The sequence below is a fragment of the Hyla sarda genome, chromosome 9 (assembly GCF_029499605.1).
Source record: "Hyla sarda isolate aHylSar1 chromosome 9, aHylSar1.hap1, whole genome shotgun sequence".
NCBI classification, from domain to species: domain Eukaryota; kingdom Metazoa; phylum Chordata; class Amphibia; order Anura; family Hylidae; genus Hyla; species Hyla sarda.
In genome coordinates this window covers 16,052,703-16,070,261 of record NC_079197.1, presented here as the reverse complement: position 1 = coordinate 16,070,261, position 17,559 = coordinate 16,052,703, and the positions used below count along the sequence as shown (strand labels likewise).

General features: G+C 44.5%; 1 protein-coding gene across 2 annotated transcripts in view; it reads left to right on the top strand.

The window, feature by feature from the left end:
* SH2D3C (SH2 domain containing 3C) overlaps positions 1-17,313 on the top strand; it is an 87,040-nt gene extending 69,727 nt beyond the window's left edge. The window contains exons 4-12 of one of the 2 annotated variants that reach the window (XM_056540443.1): positions 6,997-7,125; positions 7,212-7,648; positions 9,265-9,389; positions 9,623-10,161; positions 11,792-11,907; positions 12,775-12,946; positions 15,111-15,222; positions 16,070-16,276; positions 17,018-17,313. In XM_056540443.1, the coding sequence (XP_056396418.1) occupies positions 6,997-7,125; positions 7,212-7,648; positions 9,265-9,389; positions 9,623-10,161; positions 11,792-11,907; positions 12,775-12,946; positions 15,111-15,222; positions 16,070-16,276; positions 17,018-17,193 (2,013 nt within the window). In that variant the 3' untranslated portion in view covers positions 17,194-17,313. The remainder of the gene's footprint in view (positions 1-6,996; positions 7,126-7,211; positions 7,649-9,264; positions 9,390-9,622; positions 10,162-11,791; positions 11,908-12,774; positions 12,947-15,110; positions 15,223-16,069; positions 16,277-17,017) is intronic. The other variant, XM_056540442.1, reaches the window with a different exon arrangement.
* Positions 17,314-17,559: the final 246 nt, after the last annotated feature.

The window sequence follows — 17,559 nt, the reverse complement described above, 5'->3', positions numbered from 1 at the left end:
TGGCTGTCCGTGCATGCTGGGAGTTGTAGTTTTGCAACAGCTGGAGGGCCACAGTTTGAAGACCGCTGGTGTAAAGTCAACAAATTGTATTCCCTGGAAAAAGGTAGCTCAGGGACCTTTTTTTTTTTTTTTTTTTACAACCCCTTTTTTTAATTTTTTTATTTATTTTATTGTTCATTACATATCTTTACAGGCTATTAAAAAGCAATAAGCATATACATCATACTTTGAGCATACATAAAAATCATATGTTAAATATACAACCCGAAAAAGAAAAATATATTATTAGGGGCATTCAAACTCTTCCTAAATTTCCTAATGGCCCGAAAAATTACAAAGAGCAAAACTAAAATGAAACAAAATAAAAAAAATATTAAAAAATAATAATAAATAAATAAAAAGGGGGGCCCTAAGGTACCTTTTTCCAGGGAATACAATTAGTTGTCTTTACACTATATTAGGGGCATTCAAACTCTTCCTAAATTTCTTAATGGCCCAAAAAATTACAAACAGCTAAACTAAAAAGAAAAATAAACAAATAAATAAATAAACGGGGGGGGGCTAAGGTACCTTTTTCCAGGGAATACAATTAGTTGACTTTACACTATATTAGAGGCATTCAAACTCTTCCTAAATTTCCTAATGGCCCGAAAAATTACAAACAGCAAAACTAAAATGAAACAAAATAAAAAAAATATTAAAAATAAATAAATAAAAAGGGGGGCCCTAAGGTACCTTTTTCCAGGAAATACAATTAGTTGACTTTACACTATATTAGGGGCATTCAAACTCTTCCTAAATTTCTTAATGGCCCGAAAAATTACAAACAGCCAAACTAAAAAGAAAAATAAATAAATAAATAAACGGGGGGGGGGGGGGCCCTAAGGTACCTTTTTCCAGGGAATACAATTTGTTGACTTTACACTATATTAGGGGCATTCAAACTCTTCCTAAATTTCCTAATGGCCCGAAAAATTACAAACAGCTAAACTAAAATGAAACAAAATAAAAAAATACAAATAAAATAAAATAAAAAGGGGGGCCCTAAGGTACCTTTTTCCAGGGAATACAATTAGTTGACTTTACACTATATTAGGGGCATTCAAACTCTTCCTAAATTTCCTAATGGCCCGAAAAATTACAAACAGCAAAACTAAAACAAAACAAAAATAAACAAAAATATAAATAAAAAAAAGACCCTCTAATTCCAAGGCCAGCATTACTGTCTTTTAATCCACCTATTCCAAATCAGACCAAATGTATCTACTAGTCCTCTCTTTGCATATATAGCTTTCTCCCATGAGATCACCTTCTCCATTTTCTTAAAAAATTCTTCTTTAGTTGGGGCATTCGGGTCTTTCCACAACGGAGCCATTAATTTTCTAGCGTTGTATAGCAGTCTCCCTATGGCCAGGGCCCCTTGGCTATGGTTACGCCCATGTATATATTACAAAGCCAGTACAATACCATGGCATCTTTTGATATGATCAACCCTACACAAAGTTCATACCATCATTTCCCCAATACCCCTGTCATTGCACCTAATATTTGAAGCCCCTCTGCACCAGGGTCCAGAGTCAAAGGGAAGCAATAAATATGGAGGGAAGTATTGGCATAAGGCCGTTTAAACATGACCATGATGCGTTATCGCTTCCATATTATGGCTATTAGTACCGGCCCAACCGCAGGTCTAGAAACCCTACCTGATGGAATCGGGGACCACTATCAGTTCATTACAGCCGCCATTGGGCCAGGACTTGCAGGTGGAAGCAGAAATGCAGCCATATTAGGGTTGCGTGACGCTGACCTAAATCTTCTGAGGGAGGTTGTTTGTGTCGAATGATTTATGGTCGCATTCCTCCTATAGTCCCAGCATCCAATATAGCAGTGTTTTCCAACCGGTGTGCCTCCAGCTGTTGCAAAACTACAACTCCCAGCATGCCCGGACAGCCTACGGCTGTCCGGGCATGCTGGGAGTTGTAGTTTTTGCAACAGCTGGAGGCACACCGGTTGGAAAACACTGACATATAGTAATGGCGACCCTTAGTAGTCTTCTTACAAGACAGGGGCCAAAGGGACTCAAAAATATTAAAATTCTACAGCTCTCACCTCCACCGCAGTCACCTCTTCTCGGACTGATCGGCCGCACCTCCGGCCCAATGCAGCAGGATTTCGAAAAAGGTACGTCCAGCAAAATAGGTGTAGTAAAAGCAGGAACTCTTTATCACGACATAGGATACATCATACTAAAACAGTAATCCCTGACGTGTTTCGGATCCTCCACGATCCTTACTCATGGTATGATTGCCATGATTAAAGGGGTTATCCAGGGAAATCCAGAGGAAAAAAACTTATATATATATATCAACTGGCTCCAGAAAGTTAAACAGATTTGTAAATGACTTCTATTAAAAAATCTTAATCCTTTCAGTACTTATGAGCTGCTGGAGTTGAGTTGTTATTTTCTGTCTAAGTGCTCTCTGCTGACAACTGTCCAGAGTAGAAGCGAATCCCCATATCAAACCTCTTCTACTCTGTGCAGTTCCCGAGACAAGCAGAGATGTCAGCAGAGAGCCCTGTTTTCAGACAGAAAAGAACAACTCAACTTCAGCAGCTGATAATTATTGGAAGGATTAAGATTTTTTTTAATAGAAGTCATTTACAAATCTGTTTAATTTTCTGGAGCCGGTTGATATATATAATTTTTTTTTCTTTTCCTGGAATACTCCTATAAGGATCTTGGAGGACCCAAAACACGTCAGTGTTACTTTTCCAGTATGATGTATCCTATTTCGCTGGACTTACCTTCTTCAAATATTAATGGGTTAATCCCATCTCTGACATTTATGGCTGATCCACAGGATGCAGATCCAACCTTGAGGATCCAACCTGAGGGACCCCACAGCCCTTGGTTGCGCAGTTCTGGAGATAAGTGTACGTCTCATTGAGGGGGGCCGCAACTTTCAGATATTTGCGCCATATCCTGTGGATCGGTCATAAATGTCTGAAAAGTGAATACCCCTGTAGTACTATATGGGGTCCAATGCTGCAATACATCCTAAGATATCAGAGGCCTCATTCATAAGATTTATGCCAGTGTTTTTGCCAGTATTCACAGCCCCCCCATGGACCCTGAAAGGCATCCTTGGCGGAAATAGTCCTGGTGGAAATATTAGACTCCATGCAATTAATAGGGGAAGGGGAGCGCGGGCGTAAATCACATGATGGCGAGCAGCTGCTGGGTAGAGACCCTCAGATTTTCTTTAATTATTCCGAGGCTGGGCGGGAAGGAGATGTTACTGTTTCCGTAATTTCCCAGTGGGCTCACTAGCTGCGAAAACGTTCCATGTAAGTCATCTCCAGTCTGGATTAAACAGCTCCATTTTTTTAGACGAATCTCCCAAGACGCCAAATGATAGGAATGTAAATTCTGATAAAATCTGCTGACATTACACATGGGAGCTGAATGGTGACATGATGGGAAGGGGGGGTACCCATAATAGGATTGAAATTTTCACTTATATTAGACTGTTTATCTGCTTCTTGAAAAGCTGGGTGACAACCAATATGGCTGCCAGAGTCCGGAATACCAAATCTGCCTAGTTATATGGGAACCAGGGAAGTGTCAACGTCTCTGTATACTCCAGTGTTTCTCAACCAGCTGTTGCAAAACTACAACTCCCAGCATGCCCTCTGTGACTTTTCTACAGCAGTGTTTTTTAAACAGTGTGCCTCCAGCTGTTGTAAGACAACAACCCCCCCCCCTTCTGTGGAGGAAACCTGTAGGGAACCATGGCTGAAGACTTGCCCTTCCCTTACTGTTATACTAGTGTTTCTCAAACAGGGTGCCTCCAGCTGTTGCAAAACTACAACTCCCAGCATGCCCTCTATGACCTTTTCAGTAGTCATTCAACAGCATTGTTTTTTCAAACAGTGTGCCTCCAGCTGTTGTAAAACAACAAACCTCTAGGGAACCATGGCTGAAGGCTTGCCCTATCCATGCACTTAGAGCAGTGTTTCCCAACCAGGGTGCCTCCGGCTGTTGCAAAACTACAACTCCCAGCATGCCCTCTATGACCACCTTCTATAGCAGTGTTTTCCAAACAGTGTGCCTCCAGCTGTGTAAAACAACAACTCCCTGTAAAGGAAACCTCTAGGGAACCATGGCTGAAGGCTTGCTCTACCCACGCACTTAGAGCAGTGTTTCCCAACCTGGGTACCTCCAGCTATCGCAAAACTACAACTCCCAGCATGCCCTCCGTGACCTTTTCTAAGGTCCTTCTATAGCAGTGTGTTCCAAACAGTGTGCCTCCAGCTGTTGTAAAACAACAACCTCCCTGTGGAGGAAACCTTTAGGGAACCATGGTTGAAGGCTTGTCCTTCCCAAGTGCTAAGAGCAGTGTTTCCCAACCAGGGTGCCTCCAGCTGTTGCAAAACTACAATTCCCAGCATGCCCGGACAGCCGAAGGCTGTCCGGGCATGCTGGGAGTTGTAGTTTTGCAACAGCTGGAGGCACCCTGGTTGAGAAACACTGGTATAATGATAACGCTGCTACCCCCAAGAGCTTACAATCTAATTCAGCTGGAGAGCATGTCAAGGCGGTGCTGACTCAGTGCATTACATCATTGCTTTTCCAGTGTGGGAGGCAGAGGGGGGGGGGGGACGGGGACGTGCATGGAGGATCAGCTCAGGTGTTCCCGTGGCCACAAAAGCTCATTACAATGCAGACGATGCCTCTAAACCGTCTGTATTATTCAAGAAGCCAGACCAGCTTTGATGCGATTTTCTGCGGAGGGGGATTATCTCACGCTGGCGTGGGCTACGGCAGAGCAAAGCGGAGACTGGAAACCGCCACCTGGACCGATAAAGAATAGACGCCTTAATTCTCTATCCCGTTCTGCGTTAAACCTATTCCCTGCAATACACACGAATAGTCAGATCTGTCCCCTCCGTATTTGAAAGGGAATTACCAGCCAGAATTAAACGGCTAATGCCGAATCCTATTAGACTGGGGTCACGTAGCTCTTCTGTAAGTAAAGAACCATAGGTGCTGAATTCTACGGGGAAATCCAGAGGGCGATGAGTAAAGATCAGTGATGTCATTATTGTGGCAGTAACATCACTGTTCAGTGTCACTAGTTCTCAAGGGAGCAGGTGCAATCTGCTTAAGTTTCGGATTTTAAGTGAATATGGGCTATGTCATCTATGTGTGGCGGAGGGGAGACTGTGTACCCCCTGAGCAGTGCCATAGCTAGATGAGGACAGACATGAGGATGGGATATGAGGTCAGGATAGGAGATCGGGATATGAGGTCGGGATAGGAGATTTGGATATGAGGTCGGGATATGAGGTCGGCATAGGAGATCGAGATATAAGGTCGAGATAGCAGATCGAGATATAAGGTCGGGATAGGAGATCGGGATATGAGGTCGAGATAGGAGATCGAGATATAAGGTCGGGATAGGAGATCGGGATATGAGGTCGAGATAGGAGATTGAGATATAAGGTCGGGATAGGAGATCGGGATATGAGGTCGGGATAGGAGATCGGGATATGAGGTCGGGATAGGAGATCAAGATATGAGGTCAGGATAGGAGATCGGGATATGAGGTCTGGATAGGAGATCGGGATATGTGGTCAGGATAGGAGATCGGGATATGAGAATGGGATATGGAGACAAGATATGAGGAAGGGATTTGAGACTGGGATATGGGAAGGAGATATGGGGACAGGATATGAGGTCGGGATATGAGGATGGGTTATGGGGATGGGAAATGAGGATGGAATATGGGGTCAGGAGATGAGGTTGGAATGTGAGGTCAAGATATAAGGATGATATATGAGGATGGGTTATAAGGACAGGATATGACGTCGGGATATGAGGACGGGATATGAGGTTAAGATATGAGGATGGTATATGGGGACGGAATATGAGGTTGGAATGTGAGGTCAAGATATAAGAATGATATATGAGGATGGGTTATAAGGACAGGATATGACGTTGGGATATGAGGACGGGGTATGAGGTTAAGATATGAGGACGGGATATGAGGTTGGAATGTGAGGTCGAGATATACGTACGATATATGAGGATGGGTTATAAGGACAGGATATAAGGACGGGATATGAATTAAGGATATGAGGACCGGATATGAGGTTGGGAGATGAGGACGACATATAAGGACATGTTAAGAGGTCGGGATATGAGAACAAGAGCGTCATTGTTGCTCTTCCTCTTCCCCATGGTTTAGGTAGGAAGACCAGGCCGAGTGCTCTGATAATTTTATATATTAATGAGTGAACGAAACAAAAGCTGATATCCTGTTCTGTTCGGACATTTCTTAGTTGTTTCTGTTTCCAAGTGACAACCAACATAACCGGTGCCCAGAATTCCGGGGGTTGTCGTTTGGCATGTCCAGGCAGACTTCAGGCATTCTGGGACTTTTGGAATAAGCTGTAGAGCTACAGGTTGGGGATCATTGATGTATGAGATTTCGCTCTTGCAGGAACGTTGGTCGTGGATGTCAAATAAGTGAACGTGTTGTTGCCAAGAACAGAGATACTAACGCTTTAGAGAGGGTGATTGATTCTCACAGGTTTTTCTCCCGCCCGTCCATCTTTCCATTTGGCTTCAGATGGTGAACACAGTCCACTGATGGAGCAATATGTTATCACATTGGTGCCAAAACCAATAACCAGCCATCTTCCCATCTGCCCATATTAGTCCTGACACCACATGTCCACATTATTGAACAAGCTGCCGTACTAACATGGTCTTGGTCGATAGAGAAGAATCGGTGACTTTGATCCAGGAGGTTTTGTACTAATAGGCTGTGAAATTACATTTTAGGGTGAAGGGAAGATGAAATTGGAATCTTCTCTGACAAATATTCTAGTCTGTTCCCTTTTAAGTCGTCTACGAAGCGTCAAAACGCATTTTGACTATGCCATGGATGAAGTCTTACAGGGTCTATAATGTGCTTTATGTTCCCACAGTTTTCCAAGGAGAAGTACATCTTGGATACTCCTCCAGAAAAACTGCATAAGGAGTTAGAGGAGGAGCTAAAGCTTAACAGCTCGGACCTGCGCAGCCACGCCTGGTACCATGGGCGCATACCACGAGAGGTAAGGTGGCATTTAACCCTTGACATCATCTCTACTTGTCATGCTGATCGAGAGCATAACTGGTGCATGTTTTTCCATTGACTTAGGTGTCGGAGAACTTGGTGCAGAGAAACGGGGACTTTCTTATCAGGGACTCATTGACCAGCCTGGGCGACTACGTGCTGACCTGTCGATGGAAGAACGACTCTCTGCATTTCAAGATCAACAAGGTGATGGTGAAGACCAGCGACAGCTACACCCGTATACAGTACCTCTTCGAACAGGAGAGCTTTGACAACATCCCGGCCCTGGTGCGCTTCTATGTCGGCAGCCGACGGGCCGTCTCGGACCAGAGCGGTGCGCTCATCTATTGTCCTATCAATCGCACCTTTCCACTACGTTACCTGGAGGCCAGTTATGGGCTATCCCCGGGAAGGCAGGGCTCTCAGAGCCCCCAGAAGGGACATATGAAGAGAAGAAGTATCACCATGACTGATGGACTTACTGCAGACAAGATCACCAAGAGCAATGGCTGCCCGAACAGGTAGGGGACTCTTCCCAGTGAGATCAAGTCACCGTAATAGACAACACCGTCTAGAATGTCAACTGTGTGATAGTTATAAATCCTTATGCACTGTATTACACAATGTGGTCGTAACATTAGACAAAGGTCGGCCGAACCTGGTCATTTTGGCATAACTGGATGGCCATCGAAAGTGTATTAAGTGTTTCGATCAGTGGTCTCAAACTGTGGCCCTAAAGATGTTGCAAAACTTCAACTCACAGCATGCTCGGACAGCCGTTGGCTGTCCGGGCATGCTGGGAGTTGAAGTTTTGCAACATCTGGAGCTCCGCAGTTTGAGACCACTGGCTTAGACAATCAAATGTCAGGAAACAAAGATAATTGGGCATGTCGATCCTTTCTTCCCAAGGGGGATAACAGGAGATAAGCGGCCACCGCAGTTATCAGGTGGTGGTCCTTGTTAAAGGGTTACTCCACTGACAAACAATTTAAAGTTAAAGTTAAAAATATTTGTAAATTACTTCTATAAAAAAAATCTTGATCCTTCCAGGACTTATCAGCTTTCAAAGTAGAGTTGTTCTTTCCAGTTGGACCACAGTGCTCTCTGCTGACACCTCTAACTGTCTCAGGAACTGTCCAGAGTAGGAGGAAATCCCTATAGCAAACCTCTCCTGCTCTGGACAGTTCCTGAGACAAGACAGAGGTGTCAGCAGAGAGCACTGTTGTCAGACTGGAAAGAACTACATAGGTTCCTCTGAAGCATACAGGAGCTGATAAGTACTGGCAGAATTCAGATTTTTATATAGAAGTAATTTACATATATGTTTAACTTTCTGAAGCCAGTTGATATGAAAAAAAAATATATATAGTTTTTGACCGGAATACCCCTTTAAGAACATATTCACGCTCAACTAACCAAACAAGCATGTGAGTGGGTTGGTTTGAATAGCTATTGAAAGGGTATAGCCATTTTAATTCTCTAAGAATGTGGACTGGGATTTCATAGCCCTTCTGGATCCTGGGGGACCCTAGGAAGAGATTTGGATATCTTGGAGGGTGGGCTTTGGAACATGGCCACCAATTGCCAACCATTTTAACCATCCATAGGGTCTTCACCATCCGGATATTCCAGTAAAAAAAACTTTTTTTTTTTTTTTTAATATCAACTGGCTCCAGAAAGTTAAACAGATTTGTAAATTACTTCTATTAAAAAAAATCTTAATCCTTCCAGTACTTATCAGCTGCTGAAGTTGAGTTGTTCTTTTTTTTTTGTCTGACAACAGTTTCCTCTGCCAACACCTCTGTCTGTCTCAGGAACTGTCCAGAGCAGGAAAGGTTTTCTATGGGGATTTGCTGCTACTCTTGACAGTTCCAACTCAACTTTAGCAGCTGATATGTACTGGAAGGATTAAGATTTTTTTTAATAGAAGTAATTCACAAATCTGTTTAACTTTCTGCAGCTAGTTGTTATGAAAAAATATTTTTTCCACCGGAGTATCCCTTTTAATTCTTTGGAGGGCAGGATGCAATGACCTAGATCTATCAATCTGTCTCTGTCTATATGTATTAAATAGTATACTATATAATTTAGTTTAACTTAATTTAGTTTAATTTGTTGTTTTTTTTCCTTCTACTAGCGCCTCTTCTCCACATCATAGAGATATAGTCAGGACCTGTGCAGTCAGTGTGGACCAGATCCAAGACCTTCACTCCCCAATGTCTCCTATTTCTGAGACCCCCGGATCCCCAGCCTATAGTACAGGTGTGTATTATAGTAAAAAAAAAAAGACCATATAGGTCAGTGGTCTTCAACCTGCGGACCTCCAGATGTTGCAAAACTACAACTCCCAGCATGCCCGGACAGCCAACGGCTGTCCGGGCATGCTGGGAGTTGTAGTTTTGCAACATCTGGAGGTCCGCAGGTTGAAGACCACTGATATAGGTGATAGACATGCTTCTATGTGTATTAACCATTTCTTATCTGCCTTTTTCCAGTGGTCAGGGTGAAGCCCCAGGGGACTCCAGCAGCCAATGTACCTCCAGGTTCCCCAGTACTAAGACGCTCCAGTGAACCTTATGTGAATCCAGCAAATAACAAGGCCACGTTAAACATGGCGGAAAGTACCCATTCCACGCCCAGTCATGGATACCCACCAATCTCCCCCTCACCCTCTATAAACAGTTACAGTGACCCCGACAATGGACACTATTGCCAGCTACGCCCAGCCTCCCCGACACACGACACCTACAACAAACCTCTGCCCCCCAAGAGCTACGTAGAAAGGTTAAAAGTTGATGAAGGTATCAGGGCGGGCGTCACGCGGGTGGTGGACGATACTGACAAGGACAGACTCTCTTTTACTATCCCGAGCATAGAAGCCCAATCTTCATTCAACCCATCAGCCTTCAAGTCCATGCTGATTCCTGCAGACAACAAGCCCCTGGAGATGTGCATCCTGAAGAAGGTCAAGGAGTTGTTTTCTGAGGTCGATGCGAAGACTATTGCCAAACATATCACCAAGACAGACTGTGAGGTGAGGAGCACGGATGTCATTACAGTATCCTAATGGGGTTGTCTGGTTTGGAAAACCCATTTTATACACCCTATTAGGGAATTCTGAGGCGATAGAGGGGTGTCCTCTGTTCAGCATCCTCATTTTTTGGCCAGGGTGGAGGGTGGCGATGAAGAGCGCCTCTCTTTAGAAGACCTGTCCTGTCCTGCATTACACACACAACCCATTGGTTTTAATGGGCACTTTGTAATACTCAATTTCCCCTGCGGGGGAGCTGCAGGAAAACTGAACATATTCTTCCAGGTTTCCAGGGGGAAAAAAAAAATGGATGCCACATTCAGGATCCTCATCTGTAGATAGAGACTATCTACAAAGAGCATCTCTTGCTTTGGAACGCCCAGAATATCAGTGACTTACATGAACTCCCCAGTAATATTAATTGGCCCTGTTTAAAGGGCTTATAAAAAAAAAATATATATATATATATATATATATATATATATATATATTAATTCTTCTAAAAAAGAAAAACAGCATCACACCTGTTTTCAGGTTGTATGTGGAATTACATCTCAGCTTCATTCAAACTGAGGACAAGAGTGGCGCTATTTCTGGGAAGAAAAAAAAAAAGCTATGTTTTTCTAATCCTGGATAATCCTATTAATGCTACTTTTCAAGGAATTTAATACTTGTTGTCGGGTCCCCCCCCCCAACAGACTATGGCTGATCTGTGGGGGTCCCGGCAGAGTGACACCCTGTGATCAGATGATTATCAGAAGACTCTTGTGACAAAATAAGAAGTGGAAAACTTATTTAAATAGGAAATAGGGGCCCATTCACACTACGTGTTTTCCAACTGGAATTCCGCTCCGGAGTTCTGTTGTGGAAAATATGGTGCAGCAGCCTCCCATTGTTTTCAATGAAATTCTGCTGCACCATTCACACTAGGGATTTTCTGCAGAATCTGCTTAGAAATGCATTGCCGTCTATGGAGACAGCGCATTTCTAAGTGGTCCTAGTGCCAGCAAGTTCTGTCTGCGGAGTGTCGGGCTCACATTCCATAGCCTGAGGACTCATTCACACTAGGTATTTTCCAATCAGAATTCTGCTCCGGAGTTCTGCTACAGCAGCCTCCCATTGTTTTCAGTGGAATTCTGCTGCACCATTCACACTACAGAATTTCGAAATTACGGATTCCAGACTGTGCCAAAAGAATGATCATTCTTTCAGCAGTATCCGCTCTGAAATGCACGGCCTGTAGTGGGCGCCCGCTACACATTGAATCTCTGCCCGGATGTCATTTAGGTCCTTTAGTCTTATTTTCTAAACATAGAAACGACGATATATAATAACCGAATAGGGAGGATATTTTCAATTTTTTGGGGGGTAAAACTTTTTCCCAATAGATCATATTAATCATATTGTAATTTAAAGTCAATGCCATAAATGTGGCCCCCCTATACTGTGTACGAATATAGGATTAGGGTTGACTTATGGTTGGAGTTGTCACTATGATGTCATCCTGGTGGGGTAAAATGATGGCTATTATCGTGTTTATTATTATCCCCCACTAGAATTACTTCCCACAAGAGGAGGCGACAATCTATTTGCAATTAAATGAAATTAATCTCCATCTTCGTGTCGCTCTCAGGTTGCCAGGATACTCGGTGTTACCAAGGAGATGCAGAGGACCATGGGAGTCAGCTCAGGCATGGAGCTCTTGACGCTGCCGCATGGCCGCCAGCTGCGACTTGACCTTCTCGAAAGGTGCGTGGGGATCCCACTCAATTTGTGCCGTGTGTCTGTGACGCGTTTGGTAGCGGAAAAGGACATTCTGCTCCTCCATAGAACAGACTGGGGGCCATATTAGTTCTATGTGTCATAAAGTTCAACCTGGGACAGAAGGGTAAAGACAGCCTCATCAAGAGGGCGCTCTAGGCGGCTGCCTATTTTGCCTATAGGCAGAGCCGGCCCTGAAGAGAGGTTCTGTGACCTTCCAGCACAGTGGTGTCCAAACTGTGGCCCTTCAGATGTTGCAAAACTACAACTCCCAGCAATCCCGGACAGCTGTTGGCTCAGCCGTTGATACATCATACCACATTCTACACTAACATTCCTACATACATTATATACATGGCAGTACAACATACAGCACATAGGTCCCTACACTATACATCTTACCACATGCTACACTAACATTCCTGCATACATTATATACATGACAGTACAACATACAGCACATAGGTCCCTACACTATACATCTTACCACATGCTACACTAGCATTCCTGCATACATTATATACATGACAGTACAACATACAGCACATAGGTCCCTACACTATACATCTTACCACATGCTACACTAACATTCCTGCATACATTATATACATGACAGTACAACATACAACACATAGGTCCCTACACTATACATCTTACCACATGCTACACTAACATTTCTGCACACATCATGAAACAAAGTCAAACAATAAAGCATTACAGACAGTGATATGGCATGGATGTTGGCAAAGAAGGGGGTAGGGAGGGGAGATTACAGGCCCAAAGCTTTATTAAGAGCCCAAACACACTCATCACATAATTGATAATTGTTTTCTTATCTTAACAATCCTTCCTCAGATTTCACACTATGTCCATCATGATTGCGGTGGACATCTTGGGCTGCACTGGAAGTACGGAGGAGAGGGCGGCGTTGCTCCACAAGACCATCCAGCTGGCAGCCGAGCTGAAGGGCACACTGGGAAATCTGTATAGCTTCGCGGCCGTGATGAATGCATTGGAATTGGTGCAGGTACATCAAACATTTACAATGTTTTCCTCCAGTGACTGACTAGTTCCTGCCATTGTACATCCTCTTCTCCAGTCTCTGTTATGTACAGATAGTTCTTTGTAACCAGATATTGCATTCAGGTCACTGTCTGCTGCAGACATGTGTGGTTAAAGGGGTCTTCTTCCCATCTAGGATATTTATGACATATGCCATAAACATCTGATACATGGAGGGGCCCCACCTCTCCAGAATAAGGGTCTTTTGAACTCAGTCCCACTTGGTTAAACAGCCAATGGCTCCTGGTGGGGACTATACAAATAAGTGGCTTTTCCAAGAGAAATCCGGCAAAAAAATTCTCCTTAGAAATTCTGTTACAGCAGAGTCCTATTGTTTTCAATGGGATTCTGCTGTACCGTAAATTCCGATTCCGGCCTCCGCAGAAATAACTGAGGTGTCTATTGTTTCTGCTGAATCGGCTCAGAAATGTATTGCCGTCTATGGAGTCGGTGTATTTCCAAGTGGTCCTTGCCCCGACATATTCTGTCGGTGCCTGCTGTCGCCCGAGCAAACATTCTGTCGTGTGAACATGGCCTCAGGACTCATTCACACTACCTTTTTTCCAAGCGGAATTCTGCTCTGGAGTTCTGTTGTGGAAAATACAGTGCAGCAGCCCCCCATTGCTCTCAACAGGATTCTGCTGCACCATTCACACAATGCAATTTCTGTCGGGTTTCCATCAGGTGTCCGCTTGCAGTATTATCTTTCTCCGCTCAAGTCCCGTAGTTGGAGCGGAGCTCCTCTGAACCCAGCTCAACCCTGGTGTGAAACTAGGATTTATTGTGCAGTTTGTAAATGCACCAAATAATCCAGACCTGATGTAAGAACATGAAGCTCACAGCACATTACATATTAGATACCAATGAGACAAATGCCGCCCTAGTGAGAGATATTGTAATGGTTCCCTTCTGATGTCACATTTGTACACTGGCGGGGTGGGAGATCCTACGTAATAAGGTCAATGAGATCTCCCACCGGCTAATATTAGTGGCTTGGAGGAAATTGCGCTGTAACCCGGTGTAATGAAGAAAACTGTGTCCCTGTAGCGGAATGTGACCGTCCGCACAGGAACACACTTTTCTGCTTTACAGCCGTCTCCCTTTCACTCCCTAATCCTAACCCCTAATCCTAATCCTTACCTCTAATCTTAACCCCAAATCCTAACCCCTAATCCTAACCCCTATGCCTAATCCTAACCCCTAATCCTAACCCTTACCCCTAATCCTAACCCAATAGGACCACTCGGAAATGCACCGACTCTATAGACGGCAATACATTTCTGATCTGATTCAGCAGAAAGAATAGACACCTCAGTTCTTTCTGCGGAGGCCGGAATCTGAATTTACGGTACAGCAGAATCCCATTGAAAAACAATAGGGCTCTGCTGCAACAACATTTTTAACCCCTAATCCTAAACCTTAACCCTAATCCTAACCCTTGTCCCTAATCCTAACTCTAACCCCTAATCATAACCATCATCCTAATCCTGATCCTAACCCCTAATCCTAACCCCTAATCCTAACCCCTAGTCCTAATCCTAACCCCTAACTCTAACCCCTAATCCTAACCCCTAATCCTAACCCCTAATCCTAACTCTAATCCCTAATCCTAACCCCTAATCCCATCTCTAACCCCTAATCCTAACTCTAACCCCTAATCCTAACCCCTAATCCTATCTCTAACCCCTAATCCTAACTCTAACCCCTAATCCTAACCCCTAATCCTATCTCTAACCCCTAATCCTAACCCCTAATCCTAACTCTAACCCCTAATCCTAACCCCTAGTCCTAATCCTAACCCCTAACTCTAACCCCTAATCCTAACCCCTAGTCCTAATCCTAACCCCTAACTCTAACCCCTAATCCTATCTCTAACCCCTAATCCTATCTCTAACCCCTAATCCTAACCCCTAGTCCTAATCCTAACCCCTAACTCTAACCCCTAATCCTAACTCTAACCCCTAATCCTAACCCCTATCAGCGATCAGATCTGAGAAGGGCTGAGAGCGCTGAGCTCAGGAGCTCAGGTCACATTTGGCTACGGGTCACAGTTTTCTTCACTTTACTGGCACGATTGAGTCGTCCGCACACGGAATAACAAAGACTGTTCCTCCTTCCTCCATCTCCAGATCTCACGACTGGAACAGACATGGATTGCCCTGAGACAGAGACACACGGAGGGCGCCATATTGTACGAGAAGAAACTGAAGCCGTTCCTGAAAAGTATGAATGAAGGAAAAGGTAAGAAATTCAATGGCCGGATTGATCTTTGAATTCCGGAGGAGTCTCGGTGTGTGCCGCCATGTGGAGCATATAAAGAGTCACCTAAGCCACATGCTTCACTGTATCCTCTGTTAGTGTAAGGGCGTTTTCACATGAGCGTAATACGGTCTCATTTTTACTTCTGTATTACGGCTGCGAGTCCCGACCCCGACCTTGGATCTGATGACCCGAACTGATAGCACCGTAGTGATCTATTACTTCTTTAGCCCTGGGACTTGCGGCTTCAATATGGACGCAAAAATTAGACCATATACCGCTCGTGTGAAACTGGTTTTAGTAGTAGAAAATAACCCTAGTCCAGTGGCCCTCAAGCTGTGAACCTCCAGCTGTTGCAAAACTACAACTCCCAGCATTCATAGAGGCAACCTGAGAACCATTCTAGTTATAAGCAGCAGTCATCTGACCATCTACTTCAGTTTTTCCCAACAAGGTTGCCTCCAGCTGTTGCAAAACTACAACTCCCAGAATGCCCAGACAGCCTTCGGCTGTCTGGGCATTCTGGGAGTTTTAGTTTTGCAACAGCTGGAGGCACTCTAAAAACAGTTCTATTTATAAGCAGCAGTCATCTGACAGTCTACTTCAGTGTTTCCCAACCAGGGTGCCTCCAGCTGTTGCAAAACGACAACTCCCAGCATGCTGGCAGCTGTAGTTTGGCAACAGCTGGAGGTCCACCGTTTAGAGACCACTGCCCTAGTCAGTCAGTTTGTATATTAGTTTAGTGCACTACAGGAATCCAATAAGGTATTTATCTCAGTTTATCTCATCTATGATTACACAATATAAATTTTCATTGTCTCCCATACAGAGAGTCTCCCGCTGAGCAACACCACGTTCCCCCATATCCTGCCCCTCATCACCCTTCTGGAGAGAGACTCCCCTCAGCTGGATGGCGGAGAGCCGTGGGACAGCATCGACAACGGGGTAGAAGTGGTCATGTCTCATCTAGAAGCTGCCAGAATGGTGGCACATCACGGGGGCCTGTACCGCACCAATGCCGAAATGAGGCTCCAAGGTGAGAACTACATTCTCGAAAGATGAGTGACAACCAACATGGCCGCTTTTCCAATTCCAACATGGCCGCTTTTCCAATTGCAACATGGCCGCTTTTCCAATTCCAACATGGCCGCTTTTCCAATTCCAACATGGCCGCTTTTCCAATTCCAACATGGCCGCTTTTCCAATTCCAACATGGCCTCTTTTCCAATTCCAACATGGCCGCTTTTCCAATTCCAACATGGCTGCTTTTCCAATTCCAACATAGCCGCTTTTCCAATTCCAACATGGCCGCTTTTGCAATTCCAACATGGCCGCTTTTCCAATTCCAACATGGCTGCTTTTCCAATTCCAACATGACCGCTTTTGCAATTCCAACATGGCCGCTTTTCCAATTCCAACCTGGGCGCTTTTCCAATTCCAACATGGCCCCTTTTCCAATTCCAACCTGGGCGCTTTTCCAATTCCAACATGGCCCCTTTTCCAATTCCAACCTGGGCGCTTTTCCAATTCCAACAGGGCCACTTTTCCAATTCCAACATGGCCGCTTTTCCAATTCCAACATGGCCGCTTCCAGAATTATTTATTGTACACCAATACATCTCCCTCTTATGTAAAATGGCATTACACAAGTTGAGTGGGGATGGCAATGGGGACCCTATTGGTGGCTGACACCCAACTTTCTCTGAAATGGTAAACTTTGAATGGGTCGTATAGTTTTTATTGCCTGCCTGACCCTATTTCTCCTTTGACCCTCCAGGCTTCCATCCCCGATCGGATCTATTGGAGGTCTCCAGCACTGAATTCCAGATGCGGATGCTATGGGGCAGCCGAGGAGCCGCTGGAAGCCAAGCCGAGAGGTACGACAAGTTCGACAAAGTCCTCACCGCTCTCTCACACAAACTGGAACCGTCTGTGCGCTTCAGCGAATTATAACAAAGAACCCAGCGATAAAGACTGGAAAACAAAGGGATTAAATGTGTCCAAAGCAATGAACGAATGAATGACTTCTTATGGAGGAACTATAGCACTTTTTATGACTTTTCTTGGGGGGGTGGGGGGGGGGAGCGGATGGGGGGCTGGGGGGGGGGGGACATTGATATATCGCACCACAGTGCATGCTGGTTCTTGTAACATGGAATGGGTTAAAATTCCAGGGAAGGTGACAGCATCATATGTGCTCATGGATTCACGAAAAGATCTGACATCATCATGGGCGGCTTTTCTATGGGACTCGCCATTATGGATCTATACGTACCGGCTTTCCAGCCACGCCAAATCTGTAGAAAGACAATAAACAAA